Consider the following 22,956-nt stretch of genomic DNA (forward strand, 5'->3'; position numbering starts at 1 on the left):
AATAAAAATGTTTTTAAAAATAATTTTTAATTTGCTGATGTTTGCGCCGAGAGAGCAGCGGATCTCTCTCTGCTGCAAACACAACTCGGCAGTGGACGGCTTCTCGGCAGTTTCTCACCAGGCAGCAGTCTCGCCACTGGTTACACGCTTTTCATCAAATGGTGGTGGCTAATTCATTCGCCAGGGATTCGCCACTTACAGCCAACAGCCAGTTTAACACGCCAAAAACATGGCTAATTGCTAAACTGGCTAATGCATTTTTTCGCTGCTTACTGTATGATGCCCTTAGAAGCTTTTCTGCTTAAAGTCCTGTAGCTGTTTCCTTGCTGTCTCCGCAAGGCTTCTTTTGGGTCGGTCCAACCCCTCCGTGAAGGTTACACACTTTGGACCTTGGAAATCTTGGAACACACATTGAATCTGAATCTCTGGGCTGGCTGCTCACTTTTTTATAACCTTTTCAAAGTCATCCCTGCAGTATTACAGCCAATCCGCAGCGTGGGAACTTAATCTCTAGCCACTCACACACTTTGCCAGGTTTGTGAAAGCTGGCACCTGAGCTTCAGCATGGCAAAGGAGCATGTGCAAAAAACACAATCTTGCCTACTTGTCATGCAGAACCCAGGTGCCTCTCAGTCTAGGGAGGTTACTGCTTGACCAGGTGGCCTGCCATACTCCCAGGATTTGGACACTTAACTCAGCTATCCTGTTTAGATGGCGTTCACACCCCTGGCAGCTAGTGTGACTTTGATCTACAGACCTAGAATTAGACTCACTGGCACTAAAAGTCCAGGTGGCCAGGTGGCCAGGTGGCCAGGAGCCCCCCCCCTCCGTCCCTAGGATGAAAGACCCTGCCTGTTTTAATGTATAACGTTTAAACATATTTTAAAACACTGCTGCTTAATAAAATACACTTTCATACATTCTGCTGCTAAATTGTGTTACAGTCCTTTGGTGTATAAAATAGAGTGTAAAAATTAAACTTTTCCCCTTACACTAACCTTTATTTCTTACACCCAGCAAACTAGATTTTTAAACATTTTAACTTTACTTCTAAAACTCTCACAGCCGTATCTTAATAAAATCCTGCACAGTTTTATAAATGACTGTAGCATCCCTGAACCCCTATACCAGAGCCAGGCAACCATACTAACATGCTTGATACACTTTATTATAAATATCCTAAGTCATTTTGGTGGGAGGGATGGAGGGGAAACCAAACTGTTTTTCTTCCCCAGCCACATCCCTGACACTCTGCAAACAGACTTATTTTTATAAAACTCTCTCAGCCTTATCCTTGGCTGGATTATCCCTTAAACCCATTTTACCAGAGTTAGGGTGACCTGGGCAGCCCATCCCTGTTATTTTAGGGACCCCTTGACTGTTTCAGGAACCCTTTTCATCCCTGTGCTTCATTTTACCCTTTCTGGTTTATGCTGAAGCAGGACCTTCTAGTGGTGAGTCGCAAGAACGCTTTCATGGTAGGGTTTTGACCGGAGCACTGCGCTTCAATGTAGCCGGGAATCTAACCTGATCCCTGGGTACGTTTTTTGGGTCTCCAGTAACTATGGAACCCTGCTAAATAGACGCAATCTGAAAGAAGTTTCAACGTCAAACCTACCCTGAAACTCACAGGCTGGTCGTCTCCACTTGCTAGCACTCCTGGAAAGGGCAAAACATAAAAAATTGCAATTGTCGCATATTTTATTACATGGTACATTAATGCAGGCACAATACACGGGTAAATCGGATTTCTGTTGTCCTTTCACCTCAGTAATTATTTTTCCATTCCTGGTGATATTCTAATAATTTGGCATCTCAGAAAGGCTTTGACATATCCCAACCATGAAAAGGAGGCACTTTATAAATCGCTTTAGCATCTGAAAATGTTATATGCTGCTCTCATCTCGGATGAACCTTTCTAGACTAGCATTATGTCATGGAGAGGCTCTAAGCAATTAAGTTAACAGTGAGAAAAATAAACTGGCCATGTAGTTAAACAGCGGTGTGTTTAACATCAAAATAAGATGCTTTTAACAAATGTAACTGGGAAATTGCATTTTATTTTCCCTGCCAAAAAAAAAAAAAAGTAATTGAATCTCCAAAGAGTATTTGTATTTACGTTTAAAGTATTTTTGTTCACAAGTACCATGATGATGTATACCAAAGTAGTAAAAAAATGTTTTCCAAAATAGTGAAATCATTACCTCACTGCTTATTATTTGTACGTTGTTGGGGGTCACCAACATGACTGGTAAGCATGTACTGTAGTGGGATGAGAGGTCACTTATCTTATTTTGGCTAAAATGAAAGGGGCAATTTAGGTCCATGGCATAATTACTACCCTAAAAAAGCTGTAATACTACCCATAATGTCACAACAATCCTCATGCAAAGAATAAACCTGTCAACTTTCTGAGAGGACTTGATGAGAAGGACTTAACGAGCCAGATGTAAAATAAAAGGAGAAACTAAATACTGAGGTGTAACCTGCATTCTGTGTTATGCAACTATTCTTAAAAGCACAGATTATTAATGGTTTAAACATGCACTCACATCTGTGTGTAACAATTGAAACTTCGATTTTCCACTAGATTTCCATTTGCTGAAGATTGATCTGGTTTAACAGCTAATAGGAGCTTCTTCAGCACAGCAGTTTGTGCACTGGGGGTACATTCTATATAGTCTCATGCGGTTGTTCGGTCGAAAATTCATAGTTAAAGTCTTTTAGGCTAACAAAATAAATAGATGTGTTATCATCCCATCAAACAAAAACTACCAATCCCATCTGCTAAGTACAGGTGATCAGTGCAGTGATTCTTCACGTGACCAGCACTGGTGCTGGTCAGTGAACCACTGCAGCTAATGTCTATAAGGCGTCTTATATAGTTGGTGCGCACACAATGGAGCACATGGTGTCCCGCGCTCCTGCTGCAGAGGTGACCCGTGGGCTGTTGAGGAGACACGACGGGGAGGCGTGTCGGAAGTGTGTCCGTGACGTCACGTGAGCAGTTCGCCCTCGTTGGCTGAACTGCGCATGTGACCCAGCCATTATGAGCCAAAATCAAAAAATGTTGTCTCGCAATAAAAATCGGCCGCGTCGTCGCTCTTGTGCACGAGCACTCTATGGCCGTCCCTATTGACTCATGGCCTTTTGTTTGTGGTGAGTGCAACGTTGCACACGCCGTCGTGCTGACTATGGACGCAGCCTAGAGCAGGCAATACGACTATTACAATGCATTTAATTATCTATAACTCATACATACAAATGAATTCACGGATCACTAATATAACCAAAGCATTATCAATTTTTGCACGCTAGCACTTTCCGACATTTTGTATCCTCAGAGGCTATAAATTGTCAATGACAAAAAACACCAATATGTACAAAAGTTAACTAGAAAATGATTTGCACATACAGCCTTCAGAAATACCCAAAGCAAATATTGTTAATATCCATGTATTCCTTCAACAAAACCAGGAAAACATTTTTTTAAAGTTACCAATACATTATAAGAAGAGAATAATCACTCACACGTCAAACAAACATCAAAGACAAAATCTCAGAGATAGATACAGTTGTTTAATTAATTATTGTCTGGAATATTAACGGACATTCAGGAAATCTGATTATTACATGTAGGACAATGGAAATACTGTAGGCACTGAATAGTTATCGAACATTAATAAATTAGCAGTATTGAAATTATCTTGAAGTAGTATTATGACAGTACAAGAATTATATACTTGAATAGATAGTAATTACCTATATTTAAGTACACTGCAACAAAATGAAGCTCTTTGTTAGATTTTCAGACAAATAATTATGCGTAGCAGAAGTGGCACCCTTTCTCCGCAATTTGAAATACACACACTGTACATTTAAGTCTAGTTCTCATTTTGCAAACAGCAAAGACCATTTGCAAAAATCAAGCTTTTTACATACTTCACTGACAGCAATATCATTTGGGTGAGATCCTGGAGGAACAGCTTTTGTGAACCAAGTAATTTTGTACTTTAAAATTAATTCTACAGAGGAGAATCACAGACACAAAGGAAATGAATCTTCTTAGTGTTGCTCTTCTTAATAGCAGTAATACCATTATGTATCACCTTATATTAAACTGCATTGCACTCGGTGATGAAAAAATAATAATGGCAACCGACAAAGGATACAGTAGTTTTCCATTGATGACAGGGCTAACATCTGCCAAGGGCTGCCTTTATCAGGAGTAGTGCTAAATAAAATCTGCAGTAATATGATAAACATGTCATTAACAAATTTATGCACAGTAAAAAATATTTTCAAACTAGTGATTCATCATAGTGATAATATAATCAGTTCCTTCACTTTGACAAATATTATTTATTTATAAAATATTTTACCAGGAAGTAATACATTGAGAGTTACCTCTCATTTATCTCGTTTATTAAATATCAAATAGGTCTACGGTATGTACAGTACAACAAATATTTAAAACACAATCCACTGATGTTGGTTTAATGCACACTGTTTTCAGTGAATCTTTGGGGGTACAATCCATATTTTTGTTATTGTGCAACAGTTTAACTCTATAAGTACAGTATTATTATTTTGAAAAGTGTCAGCTGCTGCATTAAGACAACGAAGCTATTTTTGTTCTATATTTTGAGACGCATGGTAGAAGTGGGAAGGAGAACAGCCGTGTCAAGTTCCCCGCAGTTCCACTGAATGTGTAGAGAGCCATATTTATTAAGTGGGGCCAAGTCGCAAGGCACCTTACACCGCATGCTCTTGAATGGGCACTACTTAGTAATTATGGCCTAGAGTACAGTCCTCATTAAATGCAGACATTCATGTTTAATCCTATGCCTCAGAGTCTACTAGAACAACTGTCTCAATTAAAAATGCAAGACATTGTTATATTTTAATATGAAGATATTAGGTGACTAAAACAGCTTTAAGGCAGATACACACCAGGACAGCTATTGACATGTTTGGTGACCAAAGACCAGATTTACGCCAAAAAAAAAAAAAAAACCACCGACTTACTCAAGAAACATTACAGCATATAAAGAACACATATTGTTCGGTGTTTGAATGAAATTATAAATAATGAGAAATGGTGAAAGAAAAAAAATGGCGAAAATCAGGTAACTTATCCCAAAATGTATACAGTTAATTATTAAATAAAAAAAATAAACAGTTTGAAGTCATACTTTAATCCGGAATCAAAAATGGGTTCAAAGGAAATGTTATATTAAGTATCTCCATTTTTAACTGAGCGCTCATTTTCTTAATCGTGCATTCACCTATTTACAGTATTAGATTAGATTCCCCTATTTGTTTAATCTGTACACGGTTCGGGTGTTTCATTATGTTGATAGTTGAGCACAGCAAGTTGTTCCTATTCTCTTCCCCTTTATTTTTTCCCCCTACATAGATGTGATCTTTTCCTTTATTCCTTCTTCTAATAATCCCTTTCTACAGTACGGTCAACATATCCTTTTTCACAATGGCTCATTCAGAACAAATAAATTAGAACTCTTGACATGCTTATTTATCTTAAAGTGTGGATATTGTTTTTTGGAATAAACCAATTGCATCACTTTTTGAAGAGATAGTGAACAAATGTATAGTTCCATTAAAACACTTGCTTTTTCATCCCTTTTTTCTACCGTCCAGGTAGTATTATTAGAAAAAAAAGTTATTAAATCGAAAAAATATTACATAAAAATATACACATACATATGCAAAAATCACAGTTTGGAGTGAGATTTTAAATATGTGTAACAAATGTCCCCAACACCCCCCACCCTCTCTAGGAGACTTCCGCCATGGCTACTACTGAGTGTAGTGCTGGTACCTGCGAGGAACAGGAGAGGTAAGTCTTCCCGTGATGGTATGGGGGAAACTGGTCGTCGTTAAGCCTTCCACGGGTCCTCTGGTCTTTGGTGTCAGCGCCTCCAGCCACGGAAGGCCACAGCACAGCTGCAGGCAGCCCCTACCGTGACAGTTCTTCCTCCACCACCTCTGTTTAACGGTGTTTCCCCCAGCCAGTGGGGGATTTGGCCATTACTGGTCGTGTGGTACATGATTAAGACAAAGGGGCCTAAAAAGCACTACTACCAAAAAGTTAAAGTACCTACCAATTGGCCCTGTGTAAAACAGGTGGTGCTCCTTGGAGTTAAGTGAACATATATAACAACCAAGAGAAAGTTGTAAGTCCCACAGAACAGGACTTACAGAGACTCCAAACTAGGGCACTCTATGGTAGGTACAAAAGATTATTTATTTATTTGTTGAACAAACAACTGAAAAGGACAAGACAGACTAACTATGACTGTGGTGCATGATACCTGCTGGTAACAGGAGGGCTGAGTTGTCCGCCGCTGGAAGTGGGGACACAGGACTAGGCTTCTGGGGTTCATACCCTACATATCTCTTTAGCAGTGCAGCGCCTCGATCTGCCATAGGCTCCAGGAACTGAAGGTGATCTCCCACGGTAGAACTATTACCTCTCCCCCCCAGTAAGGTCACACACCAGGCAGGAGGTATAACAGGAACGGTTTATTATCTCTTCTGTACAGCACAGTAACAAGGCAGGATTCTGCCTGATGCAGTACTTCTCAGCTACCACTGAAGGATGGTACCTGGACTATCACTACAGGTCAAGGGCACCAGCAGCATCCTAACTCTTCCCTGCCTCTCTAACAGAGGCAGAGGTATGGTCCACACTCACTCTCCCACAGAGGGAAGAGGACTGGAGAAGGCCCAATACTCAGCCTCCCCAATGTGTGACCTGCCTTCCTCAAGTTGGAAAAGGCACTCCTAAATGTGGGCGGTACCTGCCCTTAAGTACTGCCAGGAGGAGGGCACCAGGTCCGACTCATAATTGGTCATGCCCAGGCCTGATGTCACCGTCCCCCGCTGTCACTCAAGTGCAATACCTCGGAGGGGGGAAAACCCATATCAACTAGTGGCAAGCCCTGCTTGTACCAGGGCTTACTGCCAGGAGGGAAGCAAACTAGTAGCCACAGATGGAATGGCTACACTCTCCCTCTGGAGTAATCTCAACAACCATGCTTGGGTCTAAATTTTCGGGTAGCATCCTTTAAGGTAACTTGAAAATAACAGTATAACATTTCACATAATTAATATCACATTACCATGCATGATATATTCAGTGAATACAGTCAGTACAGCTTACTAGAACCATGCAGCACCTTATTTGACTACAACCATAAAATGGCTGCCTTACAGAACAAAAGGTTCCTCCCAACATAGAGAACTTCATCAATAGTAATGATTGGCTTGCTGACAGACCCCGATACTATTGAGCATATCTACAGCGAAACTCTCTCTAACTCAAGAGCATAGCGATGCTCCCTGTAACACACCGAGCACCCACAATTTCCCCCAGAAATATCTGTGTCTCACCCAGGGAATCTTGTGAAGCATCTCTTCCCTTTCCCATGTAGTCAGAGTAGGCGACCCCCCTAATCCCTCATAGGACTGGTACTCCACCATGATCTCATTGTCCCAGGGCGGTTTGGGCATAGGCCTGTGGGCCATTCCTGTGGGGTGTATTATTCCTAATCTGACCTCCTTCTCTTCTTCTCATGGCTTCTGTGGTCTCCGCTGGGTTGAACTTTCCCTCAGCCCACCAATGGTCTACCACATCCCTGGTCTCTAGTAGAAACCTAGTGCGATCCATAAATGGCACATAACCCCTGAATCTAGGATGCCACCAGGGTAAGGACCATACTGGTGCTACTGCAGTGGACCCTGTGTGTGATGTGGTGCTTGAGAACCCTGATACATCAGAAACAACAGACATAGCATAATGGCTGAACCCACTATTTACGCTACATACATTTTCTTGAACACATTTATCATCTATTAACATGTAATTCCCATAAGATCAGTCCTTCCAATCTGAAGTGGGAATAAGAGTCTTAGAGGCCCGCAGGCTCATCTTTTTAGAGTACCGCTCTAGTGCGGTCCGATCAGCTTCCCCAGGCGGTACCCCAACCTGGGCGATCCAGGTAAAGGTGTTCCCTGGGTAGGATATCCTTTGACAGTCCTGGTAAAAGAAGGGCGGCAAGACACCTGAAGACCAGCCGTACTAGTCGAGGGTAACGGGGCCTTGAAAGTGTCCGAGTCACAGCAGTGTCTCATAAGGCTACATTACCTGGACCTGACACCAATGTGATTCGGACCACGTGAGGTGTAGGGGCTGGCGTGGGCCTATGGGCCTGCAAATAGTCCAGTGACTGGGTCAGAAAAGCAGGGGTTGGGATTTCTGGACACACCGGAGGCCTATCTTCCTCTTTGGCCACTTCTGCCGCTTTTTGACTAGCCCTACATTCATACATGGACTGAATAAAGGCAGTTCTCTTTAAGCGAGTGGAAGCGGTACTCACCGGAGCGGGAATCGGAATCACCTCATCCGCCCCAGTGGTCACTAGCAGCATGACGTAATTTCCGGCAAGTCGAATTTCCGGCAAGGTCCAGATCCCGCACCGGAACGGCGTCGACATCCGGCCGCTGTGTATGGGGTGCTGTCTTTGCCTTTGTCAGCTCCCACTGCATGGACAACGGCACTGAAAGGTACCTCCATCTGTACCGGAGAATCCCTGGATTGGCTTACGGACAACTCCACGAAGGGTAGGCTCATCCGCCTTTCAGGTCTCAGTCGTGGTTACTATTGTTGGGCTCCTTCATCTCTCTGAGCCATTAGAACTGTTCCGTTCCTACACAGCGTTCGTCGGCGTATTCGACAGCAGTCGAAACACCACGGAAGACCGTCTGCTACTGTTCCGGGAGGAACAGGGCAGGGACACCTCCGCAGGGGAGAGACACCGGATCATTTCCGTGTCATCAGTGGCAATCAGCAAAGCCGGTCCTGGCTCATGCGCCTCTGAGAACAATGGTGTCAGAGGAATGGTCCATACTCACTCTCCCCCGGAGGGAAGAGGACTGGAGAGGGCCCAATACTCAGCCTCTCCAATGTGTGCCCTGCCTTCCTCAAGTGGGGAAAGGCACTCCTAAATTTGGGCGGTACCTGCCCTTAAGAAAAGCCAGGAGGAGGACACAAGGTTCGACTCATGATTGGTCATGCCCAGTTGATCGAATTCCAGGGGAGCGTCGTGGATACCCAAAAGAAGAAAATATATATAGTGTAATACAGTAACACAGTGATAATCAATATATAAGGGGTTGCCAAATCACTACTCACAAACGAAGTAGATTTTAAAGCATTGATTGATTCTGTCTGGAACTGTGAATCATCCCAGTCAGGTGCGGTATATAGGGTCAGCAATCTCATTAAAAGAGAAAACAGCCATGGTGCAGATAGAATAACAAAATTAATAAAAAAGGTCACAAATAAAGGCTTACATAGATCTTAAAAGTAAAGGTAGTATACAGCTGGGTCTTTAGTGCGTCGCAGACTCTCACCGCCCGGTACACACTGCTCACAGCTCTCGCGTGTGTGGACACTGTGACGTCACTTCCGGATCGTGTCGTCACAGCTCGCCGGAACGGAGGACATCACCAAGACTCCCTCTGCTTCTCTTCCTCCTGTAAGATGGCTAACGAGCCAGACTCTACGCGTTTCTTACAGGAGGAAGAGAAGCAGAGGGAGTCTTGGTGATGTCCTCCGTTCTGGCGAGCTGTGACGACACGATCCGGAAGTGACGTCACAGTGTCCACACACGCGAGAGCTGTGAGCAGTGTGTACCGGGTGGTGAGAGTCTGCGACGCACTAAAGACCCAGCTGTATACTGCCTTTACTTTTAAGATCTATGTAAGCCTCTATTCGTGACCTTTTTATAAAATTTGTTATTCTATCTGCACCATGGCTGTTTTCTCTTTTTCATGAGATTGCTGACCCTATATACCGCACCTGACTGGGATGATTCACAGTTCCAGACAGAATCAATCAATGCTTTAAAATCTACTTCGTTTGTGAGTAGTGATTTGGCAACCCCTTATATTATGATTATCACTGTGTTACTGTATTACACTATATATATTTTCTTCTTTTGGGTATCCACGACGCTCCCCTGGAATTCGATCAACAGTGCTCCTTCAGACTTTTGAAACAGTCTTTTCTGCAGGGTCGAGTGATAAGTGTTTTTTTCCTTTATATTCACTATTTATATGCATTGAGTATTTATCACTATTGATTTGTTTATTCACTTTATTATATCACTTTATTGTTTTATTTATTGATTCACTTCACTGTTTTATTGGGTTAGTAGAGCGCCATCTAGCATTTGTTGTTAGTGGTTGGTCATGCCCAGGCCTGATGTCACCGCCCCCCGCTGTCACTCAAGTGCAGTACCTCGGAGGGGGGAAATCCCATATCAACTGGATAAAGGACTGCACTCAAGAAAGAGGTATAAATGAGGGTCTTTATTGATGCTCACTGCCCAATGACAATACAGCATATGCATCGATGAAGGAAGGTATCAGGCCTGTGCATGGCCAGCGGTAATAATAGAGGCCTAGTGTGGAGCACTTGTCTTGCTCCTTATCCTCACAGGTAGGAAGGACTGGACCTTACCTACGGGAGGGTAGGGACCGACACCCATACCCCAGGAAGGTAGGGCTCAACACCCATACCCAGGAAGGGTAGGGCTCGACTGCTTTCTCACACGCAAGGGGCGGACTCCTAACTATAATTTAGGGAGCCTCCTCCCGGATGAAAAGAGGAGGGTACCGGATCTGTACCAGCATTGGTTGCCATACAGACCCAAGGTTACCACATCGTATGCCAATCAGGGAGCTATCGTGAGGGGGTAAAACCATAGGATAGCCTGTCAATGCCTGTAGCTATTAGGGCTTACGTGACAGGAGGGGCAGAGAGTTAGCTGGACCGGCATCGCTATACTTGGAAGAGACTTATCTCAAGGGCTGATCAGATCGATGGCTGAGAAAGTATATGAACACAAATTTATTTTTCTCTAGAGTTTGGGCCAGTAACACTTACAGCTGAGGTTACCATTGAAGAGGTCAGTATTTATGTTCAAGCCTCTTGAAATTCCTTATAATATTAAATAACCTGTATATTGTGGCCAACCATACACTTTCAGCCATTTAAAGTTCCTATTCATAAAGAAAATAGATTAATCTATGTCCCACCTGAATGATGATTACAGCTTCTGACACCATTAATTACCCTTGAAACCCACTATTCCCCAAATGCACATTGAAAGGAAAACCCCTAAGGAATTTCTTGGCAGGGATTAGTGAGGTGGTACAGCCTACACGCTTGGTTCCACACTGTACAAATGAACGTGGTAGATGGAGCAACATAAACTGAGTTTCTTTAAAAGTTACAATCACTCCCACAATCCCCTTTTAAGCTGGACACACCATATAAAAGAGCGGACAAGTACTACCCTATTTTCTATGGTCGCCATTTTCTCTACCAGACTTCCCTGCTTATCTCACCATTTATTGGTAGTTTAGAGCTGTAATGTCAGACTGGAGAATGTTATCAGATTCTGCCATGTCTTTCTATCCCAGACAGCAACAGTTTTCACAGGTACTGCACTTTCTCCTAGTTAGACATGTACAGTTACTGTACTTTCAAGCAAATGTAATGCCTATCCAAAATAGAAGCTAAACACATTTTTGTTATTTAAGAGTACACAAATGTTATTTCAAAACAAAAGCATTGTTGATTAGGAATTGCTGCTTTAAGGGTAATGAGCTTTGAAGGCTAAAGTAAATAGAAAGCTAATCTGCAGTGGGTTTTAATTTCCCTTGATCATGAAATGCCTATAAGCTTATTTCAGAATGAACTGAAATTACATTCAAAGTGGAGATGACACTAGAAAAATCATTTTAACTTCAACTATCTCCTGAAAGTAGCAACTAATACTTGGCATTAGTTGTGTGGTTATATTTTTTATTACAGCAGGTTGAAACTCAATTTACAAATAATTTTATGAGGACTGTACTATATTTCAGATCAATTTATTATTTCACGGAAGTCTCAGATAAGAATCTCTACTTATGATGTACTGTTTCTGAGGCATCTGTGGAATGGTCTTTTACAACAGGTATATGGAAACCTTTAAATGGGGGGAAATGCAGTGAGATTAAACCAAGACAGTCAGCAGATGAAATGCCAAATGCGATTTTAGAACTGCGATTTCAAAATGCATGGACATAGTACATGGTTAAACTTTGCAAATGGCATACTCACAGAGCAGACAACAACAATAATGAAGAGTACTGCAATCTTCAGGTTCTTTAAGAAGCACCTAGAAACAGAACAAATAAAAATAAGATGAATAGTGACTTTCTGGAAAATGTGTTTTAGGCCTGCATCGTCACATCTAAATTTCCCTGATAAGCAGTTATTGTCCTCTTACTCTCTCCTAAGGAATTTATGTAAATCATTCTCTTTCAGTTTTCTTATTAACTATCTTTTAAGTTTCAGGATTTAACCCATATATAGTGATCAGGCCTAAAGCAATATAAAGGGCAGGATGCACGTGCTGTACCAATTACTGTCTGTGCCACCTGTGGCACAAGCATGACCAGATACTGCATGAAAAGCTTCACATTTTCACCATTTAAAATAAATAAAAACAAAGATATTTGCCAATATAACAACATGAACTCATAGTATTTGGTTAAAGACTGGTATATCTATTGAACGCGTATTTTACTTTCTTGCGGAGATATACATCCTATGTAGGTTAAGATCCTTTTTAATGGACCAATATTTGCTGATGCATCTACTCTCTTGATGATACATTCTGACAGTGAGATATACTGCAAGTTGTACTGTTTGGTCTAACCATCATTATAAAACTCAGAAACAAAGAGGAACTGCTCAGACATGTTCTATAGTGTTTACACAGGGGTCAGAACGTTTGAGTGCGGATGTTTCAGGTTGCAGATTGGACGACTGAAAGATTGTCTATTATAGATTGTCTATTGAATGGGTCCCTGTGACAGGGTGAAGTCAGGTGCTAGTTATGCCTGGGAAACATATATCTGAGTCCGTCATACAGCACTAAGAAGGTTAACCCAGTAAGAATAGCTGGGCAATCAGGAACTAAGCAGACACACCTGACAACCAGCATGAGATATAATGAAGCCATCGCTCACAAACAGGTGGCTGTCTCATTCTACAGAGCCATCCTAGACAAGCTGCTATGTAGATGGATTCACAAACTCTCTAAACCACAGTAAGAACGGTTAATATTATTTTCCTGACTGTTGTGGTGTATGTTAAAGGTTTGGTAACTGGACATAGCCAGCCAGCCTGATAGATAGGGCTTGGATTGTTAGTAAGTTCTCCCAATGTGGAGTAGATGTTATTTTGCTTTTGTGTTGCCTTAGAGGATCAGTGTACTCACATGTTTAGTTATGCTGTGGAGAAATAAAACAACTCAACATTTGCTTTAACGTGAAACTACACGTGTGGACTATTGTCTGACCTCGGCCACAGGCCGTCCTGCCACAGTCCCCTAAAGGTTTTTCACATATACACGGGAGATTTTTTTGTTCACTTTGCACTTTTCCAACACAGGCTGAGCATTATGACTTGCCATAAGTGCCTCTCTAGTGCAGTGCTGTGATACAATGAAAAAATAAAAATAAATGTGTGCTTTGCGTAATTAACCATGCCCTTTCTGCCAGACATTTACATATTTATATATGTAAATACTTAACAGTGTTGATACCCAAAAGTCTAATTTAAAGTTTCCAACAGATAAAAAAAAATAAGAAAATTAGAAGTAGAAACGTTCCAAATGCTTTCTGCATGCACATTTTTCTCATCTATAGATGGCACACTGTGAATTAAGAGAACATTTAGCATTGCATTAGCCTTTCACAGCAAGCTTTCAATTTCACTGAAATGTATCATTTCTGCAATAAGAATTCTAGAAACAGAACAATAAAAAGGTCTAAAATGTGGCACATTATGAAAATATATACTTTGCTATACCTTAACTTTGAAAAGTTTAATTTTTCTTGAAGGTTGTCCAGTAGCTCATATTTGTCAGATGACGCAGATCTTGACAGGCTGCCAACTTCACTCCCAAGCCGGCACCTTCTCTCAAATTCAGAGGAGCTGTTCTCCCAGGACTCTCCACCAACTATGAAATCTGGTCTATTAAGGGTTATGCAATGCAACCTATTAAAAAAAAAAGTTAAATAAAATTATTAAATAAGAGTTGCCATTTAAAAAACAAAAACACAAAGCGGTTTTCAGTTCAATGCTAACATACATTGTATTTGTTGGTTTCATCCATATCATTTATTGGCTCTCCCTCCAAATTCCCCAGATTGAGAATTCCAGACTGTAAGAGACGTGTTCAGAGGTATGCAATGGAGACTGTTTTAAGGTGAAATTAAAATAAGGCTTTATTGCGCCTGTTGCTTTAAACACAGCAAACATGTAAATAAGCAAACAAAATGCGCTCCACTCTGGAGTATATATACACTTTTGATCCAGCTCTCTAACTGCATGGTTAGCCCAGCGATTCACCAGCCTAAATCATAGAGACATTCATATACTTAGATAGACATAGATAATAGTCTTAAAAGAAAAGTCTTATCTGTTAGCTGGGTTGCTGTAGGGGTAGGCTTATTTGTTCTCCTGGTGTCCACACCCGTCTGTGATAAGGCAATGTCAGGATCCAGGTATAGAAGTATTATCCTCTGTATCTTGTTGTCAGCTTGCAGTCTCTTTTGGCAGGCTCAAGACATCTGTCTCCTTGTTCAGCCCAGTTGTGGACTAAGGAGTCTCACTTCCTATCTCAGAGGCAGGCTTTTTCTAACCCCTGTAATCAGCCAGGTGGTCTTAGTTAATTGCCTACCAGCAGTTAACCACCACACTGCTGGATTAGAGGCACATTTGTGAACAGAGATAAGTCCCCTGTTACACAGACCTGTCAATTTTCTATGAGTTACCCGAACTACTGTACCCAGCCCTCTCCCAGAACCATAAAGAGATGTTTAAATCTCACATAACCTTGGCGTTTGGAGGAGCCAGTTATAAAAATCTGTGTGAGTCGACAGGTATGAAGTCTGCCAGAGATGGCCAAATGGGGTGAAATATAAATGTTGGTGGAGCGCCTCTTTGAATTCTGGGGAGTAAATTCTGAGGACTCGGCCGCTGTCACTCACTTCCAAGCACTGAGATTTGTTACCCACAAATTCTTGTGCAGGCAGCAGTTCGTCATAAACAACAGACTGTCATGCCTCTCCCCTCTTGTACCACCCAAAAAGCTCCCAGCATATTGACTGTATACAATTTAGCCATTTCAGTTCTCTTTACTTGTCCGTAAGTAAAAAAAAAACAAATGCGTTGCCAAGCTTAGAGAACACATGTATTAGACGAGTTAATAAGGCTGGGGCCAAATTAGAAGAGATGGGCAAACCAGACCAAATTGGTTCCCCCAAAATTTCCCAACTTTTCCTTCAAAATGCGTTCCGTGGGAAAGAATCCACAGACTGATGGTTTTAACTTCAATCGGTGCAGATGTTAAAAGCCCCCTATGTTGCTCGGTTGTGTGGCTTTAAAATAATTCCCATCCTCCCCTCCCCCCACGGGATTAACATAAATCCATTTTGTGGATTGTGTTTAATTCAAATCCGTTGTTGTAATGCACGACAAAAGTGCGACAGATTAATCAGTTGTAGGAAATAAAATAAAAAATAAAAAGATGGCAGGTCCGAGTAACATCATTTTTGTAATAAAAAAAAATGTAACAGTCTACAGTGAGCAAATTGTTTTCTGTCAACAATCAAATTAATGCTATGCATATTCCTACATTGTGTTTGGAAACACGTGACTATTAATTAGAGTACGTGTGCTAGACAAGGAATGTGTGTCAACCATGCTCTATGTTGCCTAGTTTCACTGCTAAACCTACAGTACAGTACAGCACTTTATTCCTGTCACATACGCAACCTCTAGTGCCCTGGGATTTGGAGGGAGACTGGCAGTTAGCAACCGCTCTATTACATAATGTATTTTTTTTTTTTAAATAAAACATCAGGACTTTTTTTTTAATCAAAACTATGCAAACATACATTTTCAGGCCTATTGATCGTGTTGCTGATGCAGACACTGTATGTCTTTTATTACATACAACATGGACGTTTTTGCAATTGGCGGGTGGCTGCCAGATGACAATTGAAAATTCGGACAGATTAAGGACGGGTGTAGCACTGCCTGCCTGGTACAGCACAGACGGCACTTAAGGGACTGGCTTGTTTGGGACACCACTAGTACTAGATGTTCAACATTCAAACAGAACTAATATATGATGCCAAAATTGCATATTTTGGCAATAAGAATGATGGTATGGTGGTTCATGAATCTAAGAGAGCTACTGTAAGGCGATAATCAACCCTGCATTGTGTGGTGCCAGCAGCCAGTCAGCCGCAGTAATTCCAACTCCCATAGCATTTATTAAAACCCGGTAGTACTTAGATGCTCTGAGTTGTGTCGGCCATCCCCAGGGATTACCCAAAAGTCCTGTAGCTGGTCCATTAATAATAATAATAACCCTTTGGGGTTACTCTATGGTTTATGTAGTTAACAGGCACTTTAGGAGTTAAGTGAGTAATGCCCCATCTAATAGTATGTTAAAAAGCTACCAGGCCGGGGCCTGGCCACACCCTGCTTCTGGAATATGCTTGATGGGTCACCTTGTCCATGGTTAGTCAGCAGAGGCTAAGCTTCACTTATTTTCTTCCTACTGTAGAGACAGGGAGTTTGAGAGATATCATCAATAGGAGAGGAGAAGAACTGCACCCTCAGATTTCTGGTGCAGAGAAGCAGATTGATCTCACAATGTATATAGCCCGGTAACTAGTTAGGAAAAGGTAGCTGTCTCTCTTATTTTCTCAGATAGGTCAGTGCTCTTGTAGTCAGACTCCCTAGAAAGATGAGTGATATAAGTACAGGCTCCCAGCAGGGAGCAAACTTTCCCTGCTGCGCCCCCCTGCCTGCTCTTCCTCCCTGCTCATGCTAACCTCCTTACCTTGTCTTCGGCATCAAATAACACCACAGGGTCATGTGACATCACGCCGTGGCAATGTGACCCTGCAGCATTACTTGACGCCGCGTCACCGAAGGCAAGGTAAGGGATGTAGCCGAGGCCTCACGCGATCCCTTGGTATACATTTAAATGCCTTGGAGGAAGAGCGTGGGGCCTCAGCAACTGCCACACCACCCCGGAAAAATCTTGTGCCCCCCCTGGTGCAGTTTGCCCTAGAGGTTACCCCAACTGGTAACTGTGGGACTCTTAGAAGAGTAGGAACGTACATCTTTGGACACCGTTCAGCTGTGAGTATCCCAGGGGAATACAAGGTGACACTCTCTTCTGTGAGCATCCCAAAGGAGTGTAATGTAGGGCTTAATAGGAAGGGACCCCCTCTGGCATCACATCACTGAAGGGTGGCCATATAAAGTTACAGAACCCAAGGACTTATTGATGAAAGATATAAAGGGGTAGCTCAAGCATTGACCTAGAAGATATTAGGAAAGTATGCACAATGAGGAATAAGTTATCTTGTATGTTCAAGCAACTACTTCTATTGTTATATGACTGTGCCTCCCAAGAATGCAGTAATGCATATGTGGATGTTTGTGAATATAAATAGCTGCAAATAAACCACCTTGTTCATAACTACAAAGTTCTGACACCATCCTTTCCCCATCACCACCCAGCTGCACGGACCCAGCACCTGATAAGGTGATACACTGAGGAAGCCAAATATAGAAGACTAACTGACGTAAACTTTTTAGGACCCTGTGAGGAAGGGTTAGATATGTTATGAAGCTACCGTAAATGTGCTCTTTTAGGCAGCAAATTGATGGTTAACCCACACAGATCACATGCAGATGTTCGCAACAAAGTGCATTATAGGCTTGATTCATGTTGATTGCTCTGAGGTTGCTATTTCACCAATAGGTAATTTTGGGGATTTCTGAGAACTTGCAGGGTATCTGTGTGTTTGCAAACAGTACCTCTGCAGGTTCTTATCACGAATACAGTTGTACGTACATGTATATCACATTTTTCACTCTGCAAAAAATAAAATGAACATCTGCAATGCGGTGTATAACCAATATCTGCAAATTATTAATATTGTCGTTTATTTGTACAGCGCCAACATATTCCGCAGTGTGGTACAATGGGGGAACAGCGACATCAATAACATACAGTAAACAGAAAGACAAAAATGAGGGCAAACAAGTTTCCAGTTTAGAAATTTGGGGCCTCATGCAGTAAGCGACGATTATGTGAAATCGGCAAGCTTATCGATTAGTCATGTTATTGGCGTTTTTCCCTCTCCGTATGCAGTAAGTGCCGAATACATTCAAAATCAACCAGAAAACAAATCCGCCCACTCTCACGATGATGAGCCGATCACACACAGGTGTATCGGCGTGCGTGGCGGGGTGCTGTTAGGTTGCACAATCACAAATCTTGCTGAATCAGGCGAAACAAGCATGTTTTTGATTGCGCGCCATATTTAAAGGCAACGTGTACTGCTAATCATTCTCTGTGTTGTTGGGAGTGAGAGAGAGAGAGAGACGCACAGAGCTGGACGATTGAAGATTTGCATATTGACTGAGAGACTTGTTGTGTATTGGGTGAGCTTTGTCCTTTGTTGTTTTGTTTACATCTTTGTCTTGTTTTATATGTGGAAGTGTTTCGTGTGATTGCCTGTACATTTCTTGTCTGTTTTTTGTGAGTGCTGGAAGTATGCCCGCAAAGCGTGGGAAGAGTGATGCTGGTGGGAGTGGGAGTGCTACTCGTGGGAGTACGCGTCGGAGTGAACGTACTGTTCAGGGGAGTGATGTTGCTGGTGCACCGAGTGGTGTTGCTGGGAGTGGGAGTGCTGTTGCTGGGAGTGGGAGTGCTGTTGCTGGGAGTGGGAGTGCTGTTGCTGGGAGTGGGAGTGCTGTTGCTGGGAGTGGGAGTGCTGTTGCTGGGAGTGGGAGTGCTGTTGCTGGGAGTGGGAGTGCTGTTGCTGGGAGTGGGAGTGCTGTTGCTGGGAGTGGGAGTGCTGGTGCTAGGAGTGTGAGTGCTGGTGCTAGGAGTGTGAGTGCTGGTGCTAGGAGTGTGAGTGCTGGTGCTAGGAGTGGGAGTGCTGGTGCTGGGAGTGCTGCTGGTGGCGCAGTTGCTGATGGGGTGTCTGGTGGTGGCGTGCTTGCTGGTGGCCAGCTTTTGGAGGCTCTTCCATTGGAAGAAGGAGAGTCCAGTCAGCACCAGCCAAGCTCTGACCCTAAACCTGCTCGGAAAAAACGTGTGGAGAAGCCACGTAATCCTCGCTTCAATGACCAGGAAAATAGGGCTCTTGTCACTGGCATTCTGGAGCACTATGACAGTCTCTATGGACATTTAGTAGGTAAGTGTAACTTTACATTTATTATTCAAATACATGTGATCCTAGGTCATCTGAGTTTTGTTCATATGCAAATATGGGTACACAATATCTTTCTATGTTCATTAGTGTGGAAACACAGCTTTTTATCATGCCTTACAAGGACAAATAAACACAGGCGGTCAATTTGCCAGAACTGCATACAATATGAATGCAACCTTGCTTACATGTATAGGTTTAGTAGTGAATGCCCATGTGCTGCACATATTACACATAAAACAGCATGTTTGCTATCTCTTGGAACAGCTAGCAGTGTAGGAAACTGGTGCTTATATTATTATTAATTTACCTCATATCTTTTATATGTTTTTCAAGGGCGGACAAGTGCAGCAAGCAAAAAAGAAATGTGGGACACAATAGTCATTGGTGTCAATGCCTGTGGGAATAGTGTCAGGGACAAGTATCATTGTCGGAAAAGATTTGATGATATTAGGTCCAAATTGAAAAAGAAAATACAAGACCAACGCGTGCATGCTACTGGCACTGGAGGTGGGCCCACACCACAACGTCTCATATTGACTCCATTGGAGGAGCTGCTTCGGCCAAAATTACTTACCGTCGTCGTGGAAGGCTTGGCTGGTGACCGTGACATTGGAATTTATCCGTCACAATTTCCAGCAGGTGATAAATATTACTGTACTAGGCGTGTCGTTGCTTACAGTTATTTTGCATATTTACACTGCTTTTTATACTGTCTTCACAATATAAGCATACCTGCATCTATATATGTATATGTCTGATTCTGTATATATATATCTCAAAATAGACATATATGTAGTAGTCCTACTAAAAGCAGTAACTAATATAGCACGTGCCATTGCGTGCTCATTTACATGTGAATTCCCAAAATGCATAGCTGCAGTGGAAGCAATTGATGGTGGGCGAAGATGGGGAACAACAGGGTAGTACACATGTGTAACACATGTTCATGAGAAATTATTAGTAGCTACAGGTACAGAACAGAAATATGTATCATATTATTGTGTATTTTATTGATTTTACTCCGACAAACATGACATTACTGCCTATTTTAAGCATGCATCAAAGAAATTGCATGTAACGGCCTACAAACATCACTGGCACTAACACATCTATAGTTGCTTATGAAAAGGTCCATTTTTGCTTTATGTCATATACAGACAGCATAATGAGGCACACGTATCATATGTTATGTCATTGTTTTCATAACTTAAACACTGCAGATGACTACTTAGCTCATCTACCATTGTGTTAAAGCAGCTGCAATTAATATCTCATCACAGCATACACTTCAACAGAGGGGGTGGGGTTCAGCACACACACTAATTACAGCCTCATTTCACGGTCAACTTAGTTCACACCATTTGCACCTGTTTCAAGTCATTGAAAGGTGTGGCTGATTAGGCTTTTTGGGGAAGGGAATACCTTTCTTACAACCTGAATAGCACAACTGAAGTTAATCACACTCATTTGAAAGCTTAACTCTAGCTACTAAATGCCCCAACAACTCATTACTTATCAAAGCGTACGTCACACATTAGTTCACTCATATCTATAGTTGAACTACTATGAAAGACACATTATCACACACTGCATGTGTTGTCTTGTTGAGTCACAGCCACATTCAGGTGTGCCACATCTTCGATTAATGTACCACACATATCCTCTACCAAAAACAACACTTTTTGCAATATGACCACCTTCATGATAACCATTGTGAATGGTCATCTCATGATAGTTATGTACATTATGATACTGATATCACTACACAACATATGATTTTTATGTACTCATTTAATCTATTTATCCTCACGCATTACTGCAGAAACATAGTATGTTGTATGTTAGGGAACTCAAAAATTCTAAGTACACAGGCATGTACAGTGTTATTACAACTATTTATGTTCACTTTCACACACATTTTCGGTTAAGGAACTGATGTTGTTAGTTAATCATAAATACAGAACATACAATAAGTGTTTGTTCAATATTTACACATGTAAATGTAAAACTTATGTTATTGTTATATATAGTTGCCCCTGGAGGACATGTGTCACCTGAGATGGAACAAGTGTCTTCACCTGGGTCAGCCAGCTCAACACTACTAGAAGGTGAGTGTATCATTTGCTGGCCATATAATATGTGCTCTTCTATATGTTATGTTGTCATGTGCATTATTTGTTTTGCACATCTTCTTTAAATAGGATTACTTAGTGTCAGTGAAAATTAAGTGTAAGGCAACATGTATTGTGTTAGTGATGTTAATTATCATGTAGGACTTCTGAGTTTAGAGCAACTTTTCATTCATTCATATTTCATACTGAGTCCAAACATTATTCGTAAGTCAAGGTAGTTTTTAATGAGGTTATAAAACGTATGCTAACATGTTAGGTGTTACTTAGGACACAGTACAATTACATAGTAACACAGCATACATTAACATGCCATTTAATAATGTGTACATTTCTTTTTAGAACATCATGGTGATGAGGATGATGAGTATGATGAGGATGACGCCACAGAAGAGACTGAAATACAATCATGTGACCATGAAGAGGTGCCAATAGAAACTGTTGTACCGCCAAATCGTCCATCAACTTCCACATACGATGCAATTGTAGCTTCAGAGGGAAAAATAGTGGACGCAGAAAATCGTCGCCATTCAGACATGATGACAGTGCTGGAAAGGATGATTGGACTGCAGGAAGAAACAGTATCACAATTGGCACATCTCCACAGAGTCTTCATTGAAGTGCCTAAACAGTTGCAAAAAATCAACACCTCATTCGAAGCATTAGTTGTTCAGCAAACACAAGCTAATTACTGGAGAATGACTAATGTACCACAATTCAACACCTCCCAGCCAGGATCTGTTCATGCAGGTCAGTTTTCACCACATTCATCTGATATTCATTCACCAGGCCCAAATGTTACCGGTCAAGTAGCAGACATTGCTGTGCAGGTTCCTGATGACATCCTACCGCTGCCATCTGTACAAATTCAGCAGCAGACACCTACAAAGGAGGCGACAAAAACAAAACAAGACACACATGAAACAGACCAACCATCACTTGTGCAGTGTCTACCAACTTGCTCACATGTGTCACTGGGCACAAGCCCTGTCCGTGAACAGTCACTACCCAAAAGCCCTGTAGGTGAGTCGCTGCCCAAAAGCCCTGTAGGTGAATCGCTGCCCAAAAGCCCTGTAGGTGAGTCGCTGCCCAAAAGCCCTGTAGGTGAATCGCTGCCCAAAAGCCCTGTAGGTGAATCGCTGCCCAAAAGCCCTGTAGGTGAATCACTGCCCAAAAGCCCTGTAGGTGAGTCACTGGCCACAAGCCCTGTAGGTGAGTCACTGGCCACAAGCCCCGTAGGTGAACAGTCACTGGCCACAAGCCCTGCCCGTGAAGTGCCAGAGGCCACTCAAAGTGGCTCTGTTGTGCCTAAAGTTGGTGGCAAAAGAAAAAGGAAAATTCAAGAGACAACAAGCAGGCCTGTTACTCGCTCGCAAAAGGAACAAAAAAAATAAATGTTATAATTCAGAAAATATGTCTTTGGCCT

At 42.0% G+C, this 22,956-nt stretch overlaps 2 protein-coding genes across 3 annotated transcripts in view; one reads left to right on the forward strand and one right to left on the reverse strand.

Annotated features, from left to right (window-relative positions):
* The window catches only part of OCA2 (OCA2 melanosomal transmembrane protein), a 459,069-nt gene that overhangs the window by 264,776 nt on the left and 171,337 nt on the right, over nt 1-22,956 (reverse strand). For both annotated transcript variants that reach the window (XM_075590565.1, XM_075590564.1), the window contains exons 4-6: nt 13,958-14,146; nt 12,200-12,257; nt 4,173-4,245 (exon numbers count right to left, since the gene is read on the reverse strand). In XM_075590565.1, the coding sequence (XP_075446680.1) occupies nt 4,173-4,245; nt 12,200-12,257; nt 13,958-14,146 (320 nt within the window). The remainder of the gene's footprint in view (nt 1-4,172; nt 4,246-12,199; nt 12,258-13,957; nt 14,147-22,956) is intronic.
* On the forward strand, nt 19,676-22,940 carry LOC142491047 (uncharacterized). The gene is made up of 3 exons (XM_075593381.1): nt 19,676-20,040; nt 21,432-21,509; nt 21,873-22,940. Exons 1-3 carry the CDS (start codon nt 19,764-19,766, stop codon nt 22,922-22,924), a joined length of 1,407 nt encoding a protein of 468 aa, XP_075449496.1. The 5' UTR covers nt 19,676-19,763; the 3' UTR covers nt 22,925-22,940.

This window comes from Ascaphus truei, chromosome 3 (genome assembly GCF_040206685.1).
Source record: "Ascaphus truei isolate aAscTru1 chromosome 3, aAscTru1.hap1, whole genome shotgun sequence".
Lineage (NCBI taxonomy): Eukaryota > Metazoa > Chordata > Amphibia > Anura > Ascaphidae > Ascaphus > Ascaphus truei.

What these genes read in the sequence shown, in the direction of transcription:
- LOC142491047 (XM_075593381.1), top strand. Translation starts at nt 19,764, where the DNA reads ATGTGGGACACAATAGTCATTGGTGTCAATGCCTGTGGGAATAGTGTC. An exon ending in TCCGTCACAATTTCCAGCAG is followed by an intron (nt 20,041 to 21,431) that starts GTGATAAATATT and finishes TGTTATATATAG; the next exon opens with TTGCCCCTGGAGGACATGTG. An exon ending in CAGCTCAACACTACTAGAAG is followed by an intron (nt 21,510 to 21,872) that starts GTGAGTGTATCA and finishes ATTTCTTTTTAG; the next exon opens with AACATCATGGTGATGAGGAT.